The 19,880-nt window shown below is 35.4% G+C and overlaps 1 protein-coding gene across 1 annotated transcript; it reads left to right on the top strand.

Moving 5' to 3' along the window:
* Positions 1 to 9,512: 9,512 nt before the first annotated feature.
* LOC144355837 (neuronal acetylcholine receptor subunit alpha-2-like) lies at positions 9,513 to 18,516 on the top strand. The gene is made up of 6 exons (XM_085495494.1): positions 9,513 to 9,622; positions 10,645 to 10,787; positions 13,980 to 14,024; positions 15,512 to 15,621; positions 15,885 to 16,995; positions 17,321 to 18,516. The coding sequence occupies exons 1-6, from the start codon at positions 9,571 to 9,573 to the stop codon at positions 17,438 to 17,440; spliced, it is 1,581 nt and encodes a 526-aa protein (XP_085351620.1). The 5' UTR covers positions 9,513 to 9,570; the 3' UTR covers positions 17,441 to 18,516.
* Positions 18,517 to 19,880: the final 1,364 nt, after the last annotated feature.

Below are 19,880 nucleotides of genomic sequence, written 5' to 3'. Positions count from 1 at the left end.
GTATTCGTGACATATTGCATATACAATGCTAGTCAATTTCTAATAATTTTATGTTTGATTGTTTGACGTACGTTGAATAATAAATGAAAGTACCAATCAAGCCTGCAGCGATATTAACTACTCTCTCATTAACGGTTGTATACACAGTTTCTGACGTTACCAGTTAAACCCTTTTAAAATGGTGCCACCCTCGGGCAGATGGTATGATATAACTTAAAGTGCAACGGTCGTCACGACGCGTGTATTTGATATGGTTTCCACGTGCAGAGTATGTAAACTATATTATTTATTCAATGTAAATTCCAAATTTTGCTAAACGCTTTAAGACAACTGTTAAACCTCACTATATCAATACAATATTCTTTTTAAACTATACACTGCATATGTAACTTTTTAGGACAGCAACTGTGTCGTGACAAAAAGCCGAGTCGTTTTTCCATCAATACGAGATCGAATCCCGTGTTTAGTGTGTAAAGTATGTATCTTGGTCGGCTTGTGAAAACAATAATTCTGCAGTATTTGTCTCTGCTGTTAAGCAGAAATGACCCCGAAGACAATCATAACTTACTAGTTTTTGTTGAACGATGAATATTCGATTTATATACCTTGTCTGTACATATCTAGTCACTGTGCAGCCATGCCTATTATAATTTTAATACTGATAGTGAATGTGCCGTGATGAGAAGCACGTCTCCTGCAGTTGAGTCTCTTTGACGTGATCACAAGTTAGAACCCGTGTTTAGTGTTGTAGTTTATGTATCTTCATTTGTTTGTAATTACATTTCATTCTTTATTGATTAAGAAAACCTTCCAAACGCTCCCATGTAAAGTTAGAATTATAAGTAAAAGCAACTAATATTACAAGTGGTACAATAAAATTGTCCGCAAAATATTTTATGCACAACTGACGTTTTTTGTTCACTGTCATGTGTAAAATCGCAAAAGGATATACGCAGGTCATAGCGTCTTAGTGACATTAAAAGATCGCGTTTAACAAACTACGAAGGATTTTTTAGTGTATTCCCACGCTTAATTTTGCGTCATACGAATTTGATAATTGCCAATTTTGATGAAGTGAGCGTGAGCAATGTAAATTTCTCCCCAAAGGATCGGCATTTTGATATTGAACTATAACAAAAAACTAAAATCAAATCATTCAATTTACTCATTATGCAAGATATCGCAGTGATCTGATAATTACCAATTGATTTTTCAAATATATGTTACTGTCCACCTTCTGCGATTTCTCTTTGCGTGATTGGAATTAATAATAGAGGATTCAAGAAAATGTTATTCCAGTGTATATAGGTATTAACAGGTTTACAGGCAATGTCGGAATGAATACAATTAAGTAAATGTAGGTCCACGGTCAATTTGTATCCCGGTAAAGTGACAATCACACTTTTATATATAATTCGTGCACGCGGACAGGCAGTATGGCCGCGGTTGGTTGAAGTATATAGTACAATAGTATATATATATATATTACGAGATCACATCTCTTGTATGACATTAACATGCCAGATGCATTAAACGACTGTAGGAGTTTTCATTTAATAGTCCGACACATATTTTCAAATACACGAAAAGCGCATTCATTTTGTGTCATATTTAAAAGAGGAAAGTATTTATATATATATATATATATATATATATATATATATATATATATATATATATATATATATATATATATATATATATATATATAATTTTTATGTTTGCATTCTTAAATAGATCAATTCTATAAATCTAAAAATCTAGCAATGTAATTAGGTCGAAATTAAAAACACCAATAAATCAATGAATAAATCAAAAAACAAACAAATAAGTAAAATAACACATAATAAAACAGATAAAAAACTAAATAAAACAAAGAATAAAAGAACAGATAAACAAACGAACAGTAAATAAAAACGTTTAAGAATGAATAGAAACATAAACAATAATTAAATGCGTAGACAAAAAATACACAAATGAATAAAAGAATAGATAAATCAGCTTATTTAAATGAATATTTTAAAGCCATGAAAAGTAAACCACCGTTGCCGCGCAACGAGATTAAAATTTTGACCCTAAGTCACAACGCGCATGGGAAGCAAGATGTTAGAGAAACGGCAGAGATCTCGACTGACTTCACGTGGTGTAATTATTGGCCGAATACCAAATAGGTCATAGTCATTCCCAGTTAAAAATATACCCCCCCCCCAGTACAGGGGTTTGTTACAGTTACTGTGAGAAGGGAGGGAACTCCTCAGCCTCGATGATGTCACAGCTAAAGATTATCTGAATTTTAAGCAGTGCTACATAGTTGAACTTTGAAAAAACCCACACAACTGAATACAGTATATTGTCGGCAAATTGAAAGCACACCAGAGATCAAACCGCGCAAATAATAACCATTGTCTGGGCAGGAACACGTTTGAAGGTTCTGCTCTGTACATCAACGACCATGCTTTGTGCTCTTCAATAGATTTCGCTGTAAGTTAACATGCTCCTGTGCCCACTACAATTGTCGACGCCCTCGAGGTTTGTACGCGGCAGGTCTTTGAGGAAATCGATACACGCACTTCTCCTCTGTTATTTTTCTCGGTGAATTAATTTTCCAGCAGTAGCTTAGAAACTCAAACCTGAAGTCTTAATGAGATTTAAGTTGCTGATTTACTCAGATATCAGTCAGAATTATAATGCCTCCTCAGTCGTTGCCCAAAATCAGGTTTCAGTAATCGTTATTATTGACCATTGGTGTATTAAATGCCAAGCTATAATTTGATAATATAGTTTTTTTTATGATTGAATATGGTTAACATTGGTAAATGATGATAAATTATGTGGTCATCTACAGGTGAGACTAGTCTATGGAAACCTGCAATAAAGGTATGCACTAGTCTGATTCGGATTACGAATATAGTTACTTCGTGTTTTTCGGTTATCGACTATCTTCCAATTTCAGAATGGGACCAACAGAAGTGTGTACCATATTAGCAAAGTAAACACAATATTAATGAATGAAGTCACAAATAGAATGTTTCATCTTTTTTTGTTGGAAATTATATAAAAGCATTGCATATGAAAATCTAATGAATTACAATGACCATACTACTGTAAACCATTGCATCATTCATTCGCTGTGAACGATTTGGACATGTCCGGCTAATCAAAAAATGTAATAAGAACAGGCTCACAACTGAACTAGAAACTGGAAAACCCAAAGATGTTGGACCACTATCAGAAATTCGACACTTCTTCCCCAGGAAAATAGTGAAAATAGTTCTCCTTCTTTATAAATCATTAATTTTACCACAAATTGCTTATTGTCTCGAGATATGGGGTAACACAACATAAAGTTGTATTGTTGGAAAACTTTGCTGAATATACTTAGTCATTGTACTCAGTTATAAGCCAATTTGAAAATAAACAAAAATAAGTATAGCAAAATTACTAGTCTGCCTTTTCAACAAATCTGAAAAATATTTTAAGGATTTTGTGTCAGAACAGAGAAAAACATGGGGTAATGTATACCTTCATGTATCAACCAGAAACTTCTGAGATAATTCGACGGACGGACGAACAGATGGAATCCAATACATAACTCCCCCAGTCTGTGTTCAGTGAGGGTCAATGGAGGTTTTATAGTGGTAATAATAACTTATCAGTTGTTATATTTGGTTCACATAAACTAAAAAGTAGTACATGTACAAGTAACATCAAAAGACAAATTATGCAATTTCATTTTGTGTTTTGAAGCGTCTGTTTACAAAACTCGCAATGCTTTTAATTATTATCTCATCTCTAATTCATCTCTAAGTCGATACATAAATTTCTGGAATGAATTGGTAATTTTAGCATTTTGTTATACAATGCGTTGATATCGTTTGAACATTCTTCACAGGCTGGTATGACACAAACAACCCACTAACGTCACTGTATTTACTTTATTTTACATGGCGCTTTAAAATATATTTAATACGACGTATTGAAACCGTTTTGAACATTTCAATTATTTAGTTAGCCAAGCGATCTGTTCATTCCATTAGCGACAAATCGCTCTTCATTCTTTTTAAAGGCCGGTATAACACAAACCACCCAATATATATCATGTATTTGACATGATAGCTATAAAATATATATAATACAATGCCAATATCCGTTGAACATGTGAATTAGTTAAATTGCCAAGCGATTTGTTTTTACTTTATTAAAGACATGTCGCGATAGTATTCTACAGTGTAATATAATTATACATTCATCTTTTCACTACGCGTCACTACGAGTCTCAAAACCCATGCGTCTTTAATCTTGTGTTAAACTGTTCTAAACTGTCAGAGATTCACAATGAAGTGAAATGAACAATACTACCATATAAGATACAACAAAAAGAAGATGGAAAATTATTGTACCATATATATAGTTCCCGACTGTTTTTCAATGTTTACTCACCTTTTTAAAGTAATTTTAGGGATAAACGTGGAGTAACATTTTTAATTAAACCACTTACACCAATCAGTTTATTATGGCATCTATTCACTAAAATTTATTTGACACCCACCTGATGATTCTGTATATATCAGAGGAACATAATACTGTGGTTGCTCTAATAGTATAGGTGTGCCCATGATAAAACAAAGTAATATTTTCCCTGATTCAATATTGCAGTAAATGTGAAGTATGGCTTATATGCACTTATTTTTGGATACCCCTCTCATAAAGAAATATGGCACATACATATCGATTTATATCGACCCAAAATGGAAGCCATAATTGCATTTTTCGAACCTTAATGTGTCCTTTTTGCGTTTACAATAAAATCAGCTGAGCGATGTTTTCTATAAAATCATACAACCAGAGCCACTCAGGTATTGTTTTTCGAAGCCAGCTACATATAGATAAACACCCTAGAGAATAATAGAGAAATAACAATAAAATTGAGGTTCATCATTTATAAGGCGCCTTCGAACTTTCTCTATAAAAAAAACATCCTCTGCATGAAACGTCTAATCCGCCTTTCCAGATTTGTTTTTATAGCGATCGTGTACTTCATGGAAAAATAAATGCCTTTGTGGCGCCGTTTGTAATTATAATGGTCAGTATTATATCAGATATTCAATACACTGCCTAATAATGCAAGTAATATAAGACAAATATATTACTTAAACATATTTATTGTTTTACTATCATACCCGGTTCATGTTACTAATACATCTAGTAATCAGAAGATAATATACTATAAATGTCAAAATTAATCAAAAACTTATGCCACGAAATATACTGATTCCAATAAAGCAAAATAGATTACTATATGTACAAATTACCTATTAAGTATAGATATCTCTCATTATTACATATATATTGCAGTTTATTTTTCGCCCATGAAATCTAAATCGGTATTTCCACAACGAACGAAAGCCACGGGGAGGTTGTGGGTCCGGGGGGAGGGGTTCTTGCAAAAAATTCTGACAGAGGTGTGTAGCTGGTAGTGTGAAACCCCCACCCCTTATCAGATAGCAATAAACTCAAATTGCCTACCCCTTTTCAGACAAACTGTGGATATTTAACACTCCTTTCCAGACAGTAAGCATAAATGGTACCAAGGAAATAGAAGGTGTACTCCCGGGGATGAACTTTCAATCGAAATGAAGTTACAGAAAGAAAAACAAATCAGCTTAATTCTCCTGATTGTTAGATCATTCAAGTTCTAGAGACAGATTTGGAAAATATGGACCCATTTTCCGGCAGAATTAATGAAAAATGGATAGGGTAAAATAACATACCCCTTTTCAGACAGAAGTGATGAATTTGGGACCTCTTTTGGCGGCAGATATACATATAGCACATCTAAGTGAGTCCCCCCGGGGGTGTGGGGTTCTGTCATATTACTGCAATCTCATTTTCACAGTCGACTTATGTGGCATCAACAGAAAACATTACATGGTAGTTTTGTAGTTTCACGCCTTGCTTAAACAGGGTACCCTCACATGTATAGCGAATCGTATTGAATACTTATGTTGGCGCTAGAGTAACAAAATCGAGTATAGTATTTGCAACAAAGCCAAAAATTAAGTAATAAATCTAGTGTTGGTATTCCATGTCCCTTACAGGAACGGGCACATATTTTGCACGTAATACAGTGGCAGATCTAAGGTGGTTCTTGAGGTCCGGACACCCCCCCCCCCCCGTTGAAAAAAATGTTCGATTTGCTTTTGTATAATATAAAAAAATCATTAACTTACTCTGGCGATTTTATAGTTTTGACCCCCCCCCCACCCTCCCATAAAAAAGAGCTGTATCCCCCCCCCTGGAATATGACCTTATATAAACGACTTTGTAGCCTGGTATATTTCTTGTAATTGCCATGTCACGTAAAGATGTGGACGATATTTGTTGGGTGTTTTAAATGAATGAATGAATGAATGGAATAATATAATATAGTATGTTTGCATATTGACACAAATAAATAAGCAAACACACAAGCACACGAACGAACGCACGCACGCACGTTCGTTTTATAAGCTGATTCATTTTTTTATTCATTTTTCTATTCTTTAATTATTGTATTCTTTTAATTATTGTTCTATTTCTATATATTCTTTAATGTGTTTATTTCTTGTTTTATCTATTTATCTATTCTTTTATTTTTTCATTTTATTTATTTATTTATTTATTTATTTATTTATTTATTTATTTATTTATTTATTTATTTATTTATTTATTTATTTAATTATCTATTATTTATTTATTCTTTTATTTTTTTATTGGTGTTTTTTTTCAATTTTGGCTCTAATGGCATACCATAAGAGTGTATTACATATGAAGTATTGTATTTAAAGTGGATATAATGCACGCGTAAACGGGATATAAAAAATTGTAAAAATGACAATCGCGACTATGTCATCGCTTTTGAAATCCAAATTATATGATTAGTTCATTATTTTAAATGCCCCTTTTAGCGTTTGTGGAAGGTAGGGCATATTCCACCAATGTTCCCGCAGTAGATCGCTCGTCCGTGTAGTTTCCAATAGTGAAAGACCTAGGGATGCAAATGCGGGAAATCCAACCCAACGTCGATTTCTCATTTAGTTTTCAAATAGTATTTTTGCCAGGCCATCACTAACGCGGTATTATCTTAGCGGGTGGCGTCCGTACAATACAAATACGAAGTCTGGCGTACGCATATAATGTAAGTATTGAGGATTATCTTTTCACCGAATATTGTGCGCCAGAGTTGTTTTTAAGATGTCATTAAATGTCGCACATACAACAGGAAACGACGTCGTCAGTCGAGTATCTCCTCGAGTTGTTAGATTGCATTACTGGTCACATCGAAGGACGCTGCACATTATTGCCCTGATTAGTTGGCTATATTACTGAGTCATACAATTGAAGGTACTAACGTTAGTACCTTCCATGGTCATACTAATTTATAAATACATCGCCCTCTATGGCGTGTTTATCCCTAGCTGTCATACAGGTTAATTGCCGAGCGTTTCATATCGAGTGCGCTCTTGGCGCACAAGGTAGTAGTAAAAAGTATTTTGCTACAAGACGAAGGAATAGCCCGGAGCTCAAGCTGATTTATTGTGATTTCCAGTCCAGAGCGATAACGATTGCACCATAAGGCCTCCAAAATATTACATACTACTTTGTCGCATCCTTGAATTGATACACTTGGTATTTCCATTGTCGATATGCAAATGAGCAGAAAAAACACAATCCTGTTTGTTTTATATATTTATATGTAGTATTCCACTGAATTACCTGCATGTGTGTGTTGAAAATACTTTTAATGAACATCGAAAACTAAATTATTCGTTCTGAGAAAAGTAAAGTATTTCAACCGGTTTTATTCAAATAAGTATGTTATTACTGAATTATATGCAAATCAATCGTGTGCCGATCCTCTTGATTCCCGGACTCGATGTTTTTTTAAATAATCTTTTTTTGTTCTCAATATCTATGGTAAATTGAAGTTAATAGGGTTAATGGCGGTAAAGAGTAGTATACTGTTTTTATTTTGAATTTCCTTTTCCTCTGCTTGCTGCATTTATTAAACATATTTGCATATGAATACAATAGATTGTCGAGTTAACCAATCACTGAACAGAATATAAAGTATGTCACAGCTCTTGTGCGCACTTACACGAAAAAGCGGATACAAATTTCCTGGCAATTTTCATATAGCCTTGGAACACAATGAAGAAACCCCATAACTTTGCATGATGTTTGGATATGGAAGTTATTTTCACTCGCGATGCAGTGTATACATGCTGCTTTTCAAATTATAAGACAGGATACATCGCATCACTCGTGAAAATGACTATCATACGCCACAAACTTCAGATCAAGGTTATTGGGTTGTGTCATATGTTGCCGGTAAGCAAACTAAATAAAATTCAACATGAACGGCTGTATACGTCACGGCCGCTTATCATTGTGTGTGCGCCATGCGGGTAGGCTTTCTCACATTACATTGCATATCTAAACCTTAAGCGTGGGAAATGTAACACCCACGCACCTACTAAATTAGACAAATAACCACATTTATGCAGTGTGATAAGATGCGACCGCAGGTGTAAATTGGCATCGAAAACGGGGGTTAAAAAAGGAGAGATTGGGTTTTTTTGGGTCGGGGGGTTTGGAGTGGAGCGATGATGTTCGTAGATGTTGGCATGTACATGTAATTATACACAAATGACTGTGTGTGAAGCCGCTCACACCCGCACCACAACGAAAACGTATAACAAAAACAAAAAATGGGTCGTGGGAAAAACTTGGGACAATCAGTGAGTTTTCGAGGGGTGGTAAAATTTAAAGGGCGGCAGTCGTCGTCCCGCGCCCTGTTCGATATTAGACTCATTGCGACGTATACAACGCGTGTAAAATACATTGTTTATTTACACATGTACATGAAATTCGAATACGCGCTGCGCGACGACCACCGCGCTTTAAAGCAACAAATTGGTGAGCGATTTTTATTAAGAATATTATATAATAATTTATCGATATTTAAAATAACGCGTTGCATCCATGCGATTCATATTTAATTGATAGTATACAGATATACCATCCACATTCTTCGCCTGCTCTTATACGTGGATATTGTGACTATTGCTTGATACACGTTTTCAAAGGCCTGCCGAAACTCTGCTTCATTAAGAATAATAATTCTCCATCTACGCGAATTGAAATATTTATTGTATTTTGTTGCACAGGAACGCTCACCCCCCCCCCCAACACACACACAGAGTAAATAAGATGTTGCCTGGCAGCATGTACAGTGAAGTCTAATGAGTATCATAATTTAACAATAAAATGGTCACATAGTCAGAGAGTTGTGGGATTGACGTACAACCAGTGAATATCTGCATTGTTCTATTGGTCAATTAGCGAACAAAGCGAACAGCTGAGGTGAGCATGTCAAGGTTTCCAATACATAATAATAGTCTGAATAAAATAATCACAAGTAAATACGAACGAGTCTTTTGTGACCTGAATAGAAAATAAACTTATTGCGCAGTCGCGGCGTATTTAATCAGTTATATAGCTGTATTGCAGCGGAATCAACGCAGGGAAATGGGGACGACAGCGTTCCTGTTACATGCCTTTTTAGTGTTTTTTGTAGCGGGTAAGTTAAGTTTTTTTTCAGTATATCTGTAGGAGTAGTATTTCAACAACTAAGAGCGATTGTTTTTATAGACACCGCGATGTGTTACGTTACAGACATGTCTGAAATCAATAAATCGGTTTTCCGACGTCACGTCGAATTCGTTGACACTGAATATCGTGACTTGAATTACTATAATTTAAACCTATCATTTCATAATAAATACGAAATCAGTCACGCTGGCGGACCTCGTAAATCTACGCAAAACTGTGGAATACATTTAAGGTACGTGTCTAATGCGGTACGTATTTGCAAATGGTTGGAGGGCATTGTTACCCGCTGATATCGCTGATTCTATTTATACCCGCATTGGATTATGAACATGGCAGGCCTGTATGCGTGTTTACATTCTGTTGATGTGTACAGGAGTGCGATAACACCAGCACACCACATCGACGTACAATTAAGTATATGCCAGGGGAATACGTCTGATATAAAATACGCCTTATTTAGCTCGCATTAATAGATAAAATAAAGGTACTCTCACGGGACAGGATTAGTGTGGATAATTCGTGTTTAGTAATGATTTTTTTGCTTTTGCGGCCAGTAGTAATGAAATTGGTGGCCAAAACAAAGACATGATTAATATTGACAAACATTACGTGTGGTAATTTCGACTGATCGCTTATAATGCTCGATTTCACCAATATTACTATAACCACAGATAGTAAATTTACCTTCATGGATAGTACTACTAAATGAGGATGTACAATTTTACTGCTACTGTTTTTTTCACATGTGATGTACTCATATAGAGTTGCGACAATGTGTGTTGTCCGATTTCTGGTTCTCGTCCCTGAACGCAAAATTAGCAAAACTAGATTCTAATGATAACATTTATTCCCGCTTGAGATGTGGTTTACACGTGATTGCTTGTGGAATTTATAGTGAGAATAGCGATACTGTTAAAGTATCCACACGACCAGATAAACTGCTAGAATGTTATATAAAATAACAATACTACACTGTTATCTGCATTTTAGGCTACGAGACAAACTGGCAAGCCCAAACGGCATTACGTAAAGATGTATTTGACGGCTATGACAAGATTGCACGACCAATAAAAAACTCCAGTGACGTCATCCATGTTACATTTGGTGTATCGATTGCGCAGCTGGTTGAAGTTGTGAGTATTTGATATCGCAGTCTTTGTTTGCAATATCTTGTTGCCAGGCGTAATTAAATTGCATTGTTAGTCTCCTGGTCTTCATTGTGTACAATTTGCATTTTTGGGCCTAAGTTACGTTACCCCATCTTCCTAATCACAATGACATCATGGCAGGTCAATGTTGCTAATCTGTTTTTATTATTTCTAAAGAAATACAGGTTTCAAAATATGATACTCGTGGGAAATTGTTAGAAATCCTGATTAGTTGTATATGACGCATGGATTTATTCCCAACAGAGGGGTTATTTTGCTGACTAATTATTATGACTTTTTAAAGAAATTAGAACATCAGAATAAGTTCACATCAAAAAGTGTCATCATGTCCACAAAAACAGTCCCGTTTCAGTCCCGAGTAGTTAGTCCTTTGTAGGAACGTTGATACACGTACGATCGTCTAAATCGACTTAATGTCATTAAAAAAATGGCGCCAACTGTCCGTTAGATAACGATTTTTTTATGGGTCGACAACACTCATTGGCACACACATTGCCCAATTGTTTGCGACCCAATGAATCCCCCATTCGTTGATATATTTTTTCCCGATCGAGTGTCACTTGTCCAAGCCATTTCCCCCGAACACTTAATATGTATCAGACAAGACTGTCTAAACCGGCTTGTATACAAACAGCTAATATATTAAATTTGGGTCCGGTGGCCAAAGCTACTGCGATTTGTTTGACAATAAGTACGACATCGATGAGACCCAACTTTAATTCTGGGCACTGTGTATCTAAATAAGCGACATTACTATTTTACTTATATTCAAGTAGCTGTTGCGTTTGTCATATTTCTCTATTAAAGCGGGAGGCTCATGGGTAGACGCCTGTTTGTAAACAATGACACGCTATGGCCATCTGACGCATGCGCAGGTGACGACTCCCCGGCTTTAAAATCCTGATTGCTTTCGATGGTAGCGCATTTTAATGACATTATCCATAACATTACATTATAATTATTAGACATGATCACAAACTTAGTCTGTCATCACACGATGGCAGATAGGATCGAGCTGCTACAAATATATCATTCATGATATATATATATATATATATATATATATATATATATTGCGCTCAGCATTGACTTGTAGGATATTGAAGAGTGTTGAGTGTATTGATTATTAATGACGACATTTAAACGGATATAATTAAGGAATTTCAATTTGTTGGTCTACTGGGAACTGGTGGAAATTACACTGAATACAACCCATGGGAGTCCCCCACAAAATGAATATATTATTGACACAAATTAATCTGACTTTCAACATAAATTAAAAAAAAAACTTGTACGGACATGTACTGTTGTAATTCCAGTCAGCTGGCGCACAAGTGATAATACAATATATGATATTTACTATATGGGGGTCCGCCATCTTGAATGCGACATAACACTAAATAAATAGACAAGTTATGAAACGCGTTTTGTCAGATTCATACATATCATAAAGAAAAATACCAATCTTTCACAGCCAAGCGATCCGTTGGGGTTAATATTAAGCCAACCGCTTGCACACGAATACCTAATTATACGAAGAACACTTTCCCGGTTATTTAGAACCGAAATTGTCATCTAACTGCAAGGCCATCGCCAATTGACTGCTGGGTTGAAATGACATTTTAGAATATGTCGCACTTAAATGAAGGCCTGGTGTTTAAGCCCGGCTGATCTAAAGTTGTCCCTTTTGTCAAAGTGCTGTCAATCAAATCGTTCGAGTCATCTTCCATGTAATTCTTATTTCATTGCATTATTACCATATGCTTAACAACAGTATGTTTGTTTTTTTTTTTTTATAAATATTTTTGTGCCAGGCGACAGTTCTGGACATTGAATGTCACCGTTGTCTCTCCTGACTTTTTTTTTGTATGTGCAAATTGCAAGTGCTAGTGCTGACACATAGTGCATTCTGCCACAGAAGTCATATTCATGTTTGGGATTACATGACAGGGATGTGTGGCCATCTCTCTGTCAAATGGCAATTTTAATGCGCTATCCTGGCGTCAACCAGGCTCGGTCGAACACAAGCACCTGCGGACCTTAACAAAGGTTCCCCCAAAGTCGCATTCGTTAGTGAATGAATCTCGGCCAGTGGAATTGGCCTTCACATTGAGTCTGTGGCACACTCACCCAGGATAGGGGTTGACCCTTTGATGTTCAGCCTAAGGTAAGCCTAAGGGTCTACCGATCATGAGTCTGGAGCGACAACCACTATGCTACAAGTGACCGGTAACAACAGTATGTTACATATTTATTATTTAGGCTGAAGTAGGAACACTTGTTGCGGATATCAAAAATGTCTAAAGTTAGAGTTTATATTGCGGTCCACAAATGTTTGTTTTGAAATCTTTTATTTTCATAAACACTCAACGAGTTCACACTACGTAGCAGATTGAACGAAAAAGAGCTGCACATAGACAAACATTCAACATGTGTCATTTGAAAAACAAAACAATCGGGTCACGAATTAGAGCAGTCATTTGTAATTTGATATATACCTGTCTGCTGAAGTTCCCCACTGTAATTGAGTACGTGTTTGTGTTCAAACAATTTATCAAAACTGTCGACATAATCGTTGTTAAACAAATGTTTTATGTAAACAATATTTTCCATAATACTTTAAATAATAAATATATAATGAATTCGAAAATGACGGCTATGTATCACCATGGCTCGCAATCGAAGTTAGTTTTATACATGTTAATACATTCCTCTTTGATAATACCAACCTGTACTTACTGAAATGGTTTGCCACAAGTGGATATCGATTGACACGCATTCGGCCCACCATTATCTAGATTATATAGTTGATTTATATATTGTAACCACCGTATGCGTGCAATGTTTGCATACGCTACTGATACACAACAAAGGAAGTCATTTTAATTGTTTATTTTGCAATGCTTAACGCGCGTTGGTGTTCATATTAAACAATCTGCGCTTATCATTGGACATGCGCATTACACAACTATTAGTTATTTAAACGTCAGGACAATGACCTTCTTCATTTTTACGGCACAGCTGTTTGTTGTTTGATTTTAGACAAAGCAACACACGCAAACGCATGCGATTATAATTTTAATTGATTCAATAGCACATTGTATGTGTCATCAAATAGGAAAGTGAAAACTAAATGATATCAACGTTTTATTGCAGAATGAAAGAAAGCAAGAAATAAAGGCACGATTTAAAATATCACAGGTAATTATTGGAAATTTTAATATATTCTTGTATTAACGACATCATTGTTAAGCACTGTAAGGTTCTGTTTAGCTCGTACTGTACGAGGATGTTGAGGGAGAGAGGATAATATCAGCGGGATTTATTATAATTATTTAAATCTACCTCATAAACAGCGATTAAGTCCGTCATTAGACTTACCATTACGCCTATTATAGTGAGTCAATTCCCAATATAGTATCATTACTATAACGTCCTTGAATTAGTGTGTTATTTTATTGACTTGGCGTGTTCAATGACGTGTTTAATGACGTGTTCAATGACGTGTTCAATGACGTGTTCAATGACGTGTTTAATCATTAATCTTGTGTAGCGGCAACTTAACAACACTTTCAATCATCTATTTTCTGTCGTCAGATAGAATTAGAGTTACAATGGGTTATGTTAACTGGGTCAGAATATGCGCGACGTCATGATATTCAGCATTTAGATAGAATGCCCCTTATGTAGGTTAAAAAAAATAAACCTACACTTCTAACGTGGTCTACCTCAACATGCACCAAACTAGTAAATATGTTCATCATAGCATTGCGTTATCATGGCAACGATTATTTATATGTATATATATATACATAGATAGAGGAAATGGTTTCTGACCCTAACAACAGAGCGTTGCTAGGATATTTATAATGTAGAATAAATGACGTCCATGTATTTTTGTGACTCGTACAACGTCGTATTGTCTTTTTTTTGTCAGATTTACCGCTCTGTTCACAATTTTCAATAAGTAATAATTCGAATATTTTTTTTTATTTTTTCTAATTGATATTATTTTAAAGCGAAACTGTTTAGAACATAATTTAGATGCTATAATATAATACCGCTACGTATGTTTTAATTTTGTGTGTGAATCTATGTTTACAATAAAATGTCCTGTCTATCTTTCGTCTGTTCATTATCTATTTTGTTTCAATTCTCGTCATTTTTTAGCTTAGCTCAGTCGATAAAAAAGTAATATAAAATATTGCTAGGCAACCTACACACAGCTGAGACTAATAATCCCATCAATCCTAATTAAATGTGGCGCCAACGCCGCGAGTGTGTATTCATTAAGTGTATGTATTGGATACATTAAAAATGATATCAATTCAACAATAAATGATGCTGACATTCGAACTTTGCCAAATAACAATATATCTGGCAATTAAACATAAAACAATTGTGACGTCATGAACTTGTGATTCTGTATCTATTTATTTATCTGCAAATTAGAACTCGGTCTCATGCGAGGTGCAACGTGCCTTTATTGTAGTGAACTCGTTGCCTGGGGGATTATGTTATCGAATACTTTTCAATACATATTTTCATTTTTTTTAAATTATCTGCACGTGGAAACAATATAATGTTAGTCGTACCCTTAACCTTGCACGTGTACGCACTTGCATGCCACAGCACGTAGCACGCCGAACATTACATAATAATGACACACATTTTGTGCACGTATTCAGGAAATGACGGACATGCGACTGCAGTGGGATGCAGAAGAATATGATAACGTCACAGATATGATCGTTCCATATTCAAAATTCTGGATGCCAGAAATTATTCTTCAAAACAGGTAACTTCAATAACACATATTCCTCCATGCTTTATGATATCAACAAGTATACATATAAGTCCAATATGAGTGCGATTTTAGATCAATATTGGTTCAACATTGTGAAACCGTGAGAACCGCTATATTTCAAATCACATTATATTAAAATTGATGTTTTTTATGACAATTGCAGTAGTTCTAATACTCTTCAATCCATCACTTGAGGGCGACAACATATAAAGTAAATCCATGTCACTTACATGTGTTTCCAACTCGAATTTCAGCGCTGACACCTATGTCCTTCCGGTGGCTAGACATTCCCGTTTATTCAGCAACGGTACTGTCATTTCGTCTGCTCCCGCGTCTTTAACAGCACCGTGCATCATATACATCCAGTACTTTCCCTTCGACATACAACAATGTGAATATCGGTTCACCACTTGGGAGACAAATGCGGAAGAAGTGGCGATGTATCCGCTAACTTCAACGATTCTCAAAGTTGATTTTTTAGAGAATACTGAGTGGAACATTGTGAATACGTCTGTTACGTCCAAACTCGTCTTCTATCCTTGCTGCGAAGCGCCGTACAGTACGATCACGTGTCTGTTGACGATTCAGCGGAGACCCTTGTACTACCTGATCACCGTAGCAATGCCTTGTCATATTCTCTCAATTTTGACGGCGCTTACGTTTATGTTGCCACCATGTTCCGGCGAGAAGCTGACAGTCGGAATCTCGATTCTATTGAACTTGGCTGTATTAAACCTGGTAATCGCCAACATCATGCCAGCAACATCGATTGATATCCCGCTAATTGTAAAATATATAATATTCAGCATGGTATTCGTTAGCACTTCAATCGTCGCTAGTATCTTTGTTCTGAGCGTTTATCACAACAAGTCTGAACACCGACCAGGTCGCAGGATGCGTAAAATATTCTTAGACATCTTGCCGCGTTTATTTTTTCTGAAGCCGTTTCACGATGACCCGAGCTTAAACGTGTTCGACGACAAATACACCCTACGCATTACCGATTCAAATATGGACATTTCGAAAAAGGACTTTAATTTTGAGAATGGGGATTATGATTTCGAGCGACAGGGATTATCAGAGTATGCTGTTAAGGTCACGGAGAGTGAGTCAAGTAGGGAAGTGAAACGAATCCGTGGCAGACGATCAGACAAACCTCTGAAATATATTGTGCGGTCAGCTAGACAAAAACACGAAGCAGCTGCCGCCAACGGCAGTGAATCGACGTCTACTGTTAGATGCGAACATTGTTCACTGACCGCAGAAGAGGCATTATTGCTGGAAATATTGGGCAAAGAAAATTGCATACTCGATAACGTGGGACGACTTGCAAAGAAGGAACGAGATGTTATAATAGAACGACAGGTAAAATAAAAATATTCTTTCTATACCTTTATAGGAATTCTCAATAATTTTGAGAATAAATATTAAATCAAGATGTTGTTTTTTTTGTGTTTGGCATACCGTGTTCAGTTAGTAAATAATAAAGAAATTATATCCTATCGCAGTAAAGGTAATCAATTCACCATATACAGTCACTAACCCCATATATCTCAAAGAGGTCTCAAATAGCCACTTAAGTTGTAGTGGATTGACAAATTTAATCACTGTTTGAATATTGTGGCATTAGCCGCGTTCAGTTCACATATTTCCGAATATAACGCTCTTTTAATGTACTCTTTCTTGTTAGATACGAGATGAATGGAAATTTGTTGCTGTTGTCATCGACCGTATCCTGTTGTTTGTTTACATCATTGCTTGTACTGTTGGCATCTGCATTCTATATATAACTAAGCCTGTGATCAGTTGAGCAGAAACAGCAAAGAATACGCTGGTATAAACAAAAACCATCATTGACAGTACTACGACAGATTGTCTTTTGTGAAATGTATTATACATTGTCAACAAAATTTAGAAAATTGTACAGCTAACCATGGAAATTCTGACTGACTCAACAACTGTAATTTGCTCCCAAAATAATTGTATTTTAATGTTACTGATGACACACAACTAAAGTAGTACTATTATTATTTTTCTGTCGCTTATTTACATTGAAACTAATACATTGTGTTCATATAGGGCGTGTAATGGGTCACGATGAAAAAAAAGAAAACATCTTGAAGGATCGTAGTTGAGAACTTTCCAAAATTTACCTCGGTCAATTTATTTACTATAGAAAAAAGCCTCAAACTGTTCAAAAACACAAAATAAATATTCAAGTGTCTAACTCATCAATTTATGACGACAAATGCTATTGAAGCAATAACATAAAATTACAGAATATGGTGATGTTTTGAATATTCGTGCTCATGTATATATAAATAATTTTTCATATTCAGGTGACACTTGGCACTAGCAAAGCACTGCAACATTGGATAGTTTAGGACAGAAGTGTGCACGTATTATTTTTACAAATTGCCTACTCATTAATGTATTATTTTACTGAGTGCATATGGTTTATTTTGATAAAAGACAGCTACAAGCTATTTACTCATATATCAACTGATTATTGGATGACTATGAAATCGAAGTGGGGGATGCCACATGCTCTTTTGTGTGTGTCAGCACTAACGATGATGATCGTGACCAAAGTATGGAGGACAAAAAGCTTTCGATACGTGTGCAAAGAAACACTGATTTTAGCTTTGTGCTGAGTTTTCAATTTGCATATAGAACCGAAATAAACATTAGGAAATTTTAAGTACGACTTCACATATGTTTTACTCGTGATATGTAAATTAATGTGCGACGACTGCTTATAATGTTTCCTATTACCAGCAAGAGGAAATATTCAGTGTGAACACGTTTTGTTTCCTCATTGTCTTTGTTGTACAAATGTATAATAAAATTCATGATGTATTTATATTATAATATTATACCATTGTAGTAGTGCCATGAATACATTATTGTGATTGGAAGATACACTGTTTATGTAATTTATGCAAGTCTTGGTTAAATACCCATAATGCACTATTATTCATGCATTATCCATAGGTTATACCTCTGAATATGGATACCGAATGCTGATAGTATATAGGTATTTTTCGGAAATTGGATTTAATTTTGTTTTATGCCAAGAAAAAACAAAGTAAAATTATGGTATTATGATTTTAAGTTATTTTAAGGGGAGAGTCACTTTACCAATGACGTGTAAACGAAACCAATGTAATAGTCTGTCGTCTGCACTGGTTCACTCGAGCACCACTTGGGTCAATAATTCTGCCGAGCCTGTGTGATGTAGCAGTTCGTATGACGCCGTTCGGCAACTAGTTGGGTCATTATTATTATATCACATGTATCAAAGTCCCCGCAAAGAAAGTTTAATTTTCTGACATATATACCATGTATGGCGTTGTATCTATGCCAAAATTATTACATCGATTCTTTTAAATTTGAAAATTCAATTTGTGAATTTGTCAATTAATCAACAATAAGTAGTTTAGTATGGACTATAGGGACGACCATGAGGGCGCTGTTCATAATCGGATGCGATGACGTCATACGAACAGCGCCCTCATGGTCGTCCCTATAGTCCAGCTTTAGCATAAATAATGACGTCACAATGGGAATTCGTGCATAAATTAGCATAAATGAGGAGCAATGCCGTAAAGGGGATCATTTGAATGAGGATGACGTCACAATGGGATATTGTGAATACATTTGCATACATAAAATTGATGTGAATACGAGGTCGTGTCGAGGTCATCGTGAATACATTTGCATAAATTACTATCAATTTGAACAGCGCCCTCATGGTCGTCCCTATAGTCCAGCTTTAGCATAAATAATGACGTCACAATGGGAATTCGTGCATAAATTAGCATAAATGAGGACCAATGCTGTAAAGGGGATCATTTGAATGAGGATGACGTCACAATGGGATATTGTGAATACATTTGCATACATAAAATTGATGTGAATACGAGGTCGTGTCGAGGTCATCGTGAATACATTTGCATAAATTACTATCATTTTTTTTAATTATTTTTTTTTATTTTTTTTAATTATTTTTTAATTATTTTTAATTATTTTTAATTATTTTTTAATTGGACAGGCGTGGACGAAAGATTTTTCAGAATGTTTCGTAGAGGGCGCTCACACACACACACACACACACACACGTTAATAAATACACGTCATTTTGAAAACTAATGGAGTTTATTGCACAAAAGAAGTAAACAAGAATGAAATATTGACATGGAGTATATATTTATGACATGGTTGAGTATTTTTTTAACGTCACAAAAAAA

Source organism: Saccoglossus kowalevskii, chromosome 22 (assembly GCF_978046115.1).
Source record: "Saccoglossus kowalevskii chromosome 22, keSacKowa6.1, whole genome shotgun sequence".
Classification (NCBI taxonomy): Eukaryota; Metazoa; Hemichordata; class Enteropneusta; family Harrimaniidae; genus Saccoglossus; species Saccoglossus kowalevskii.
This window is presented reverse-complemented; position numbering and strand designations above follow the sequence as displayed.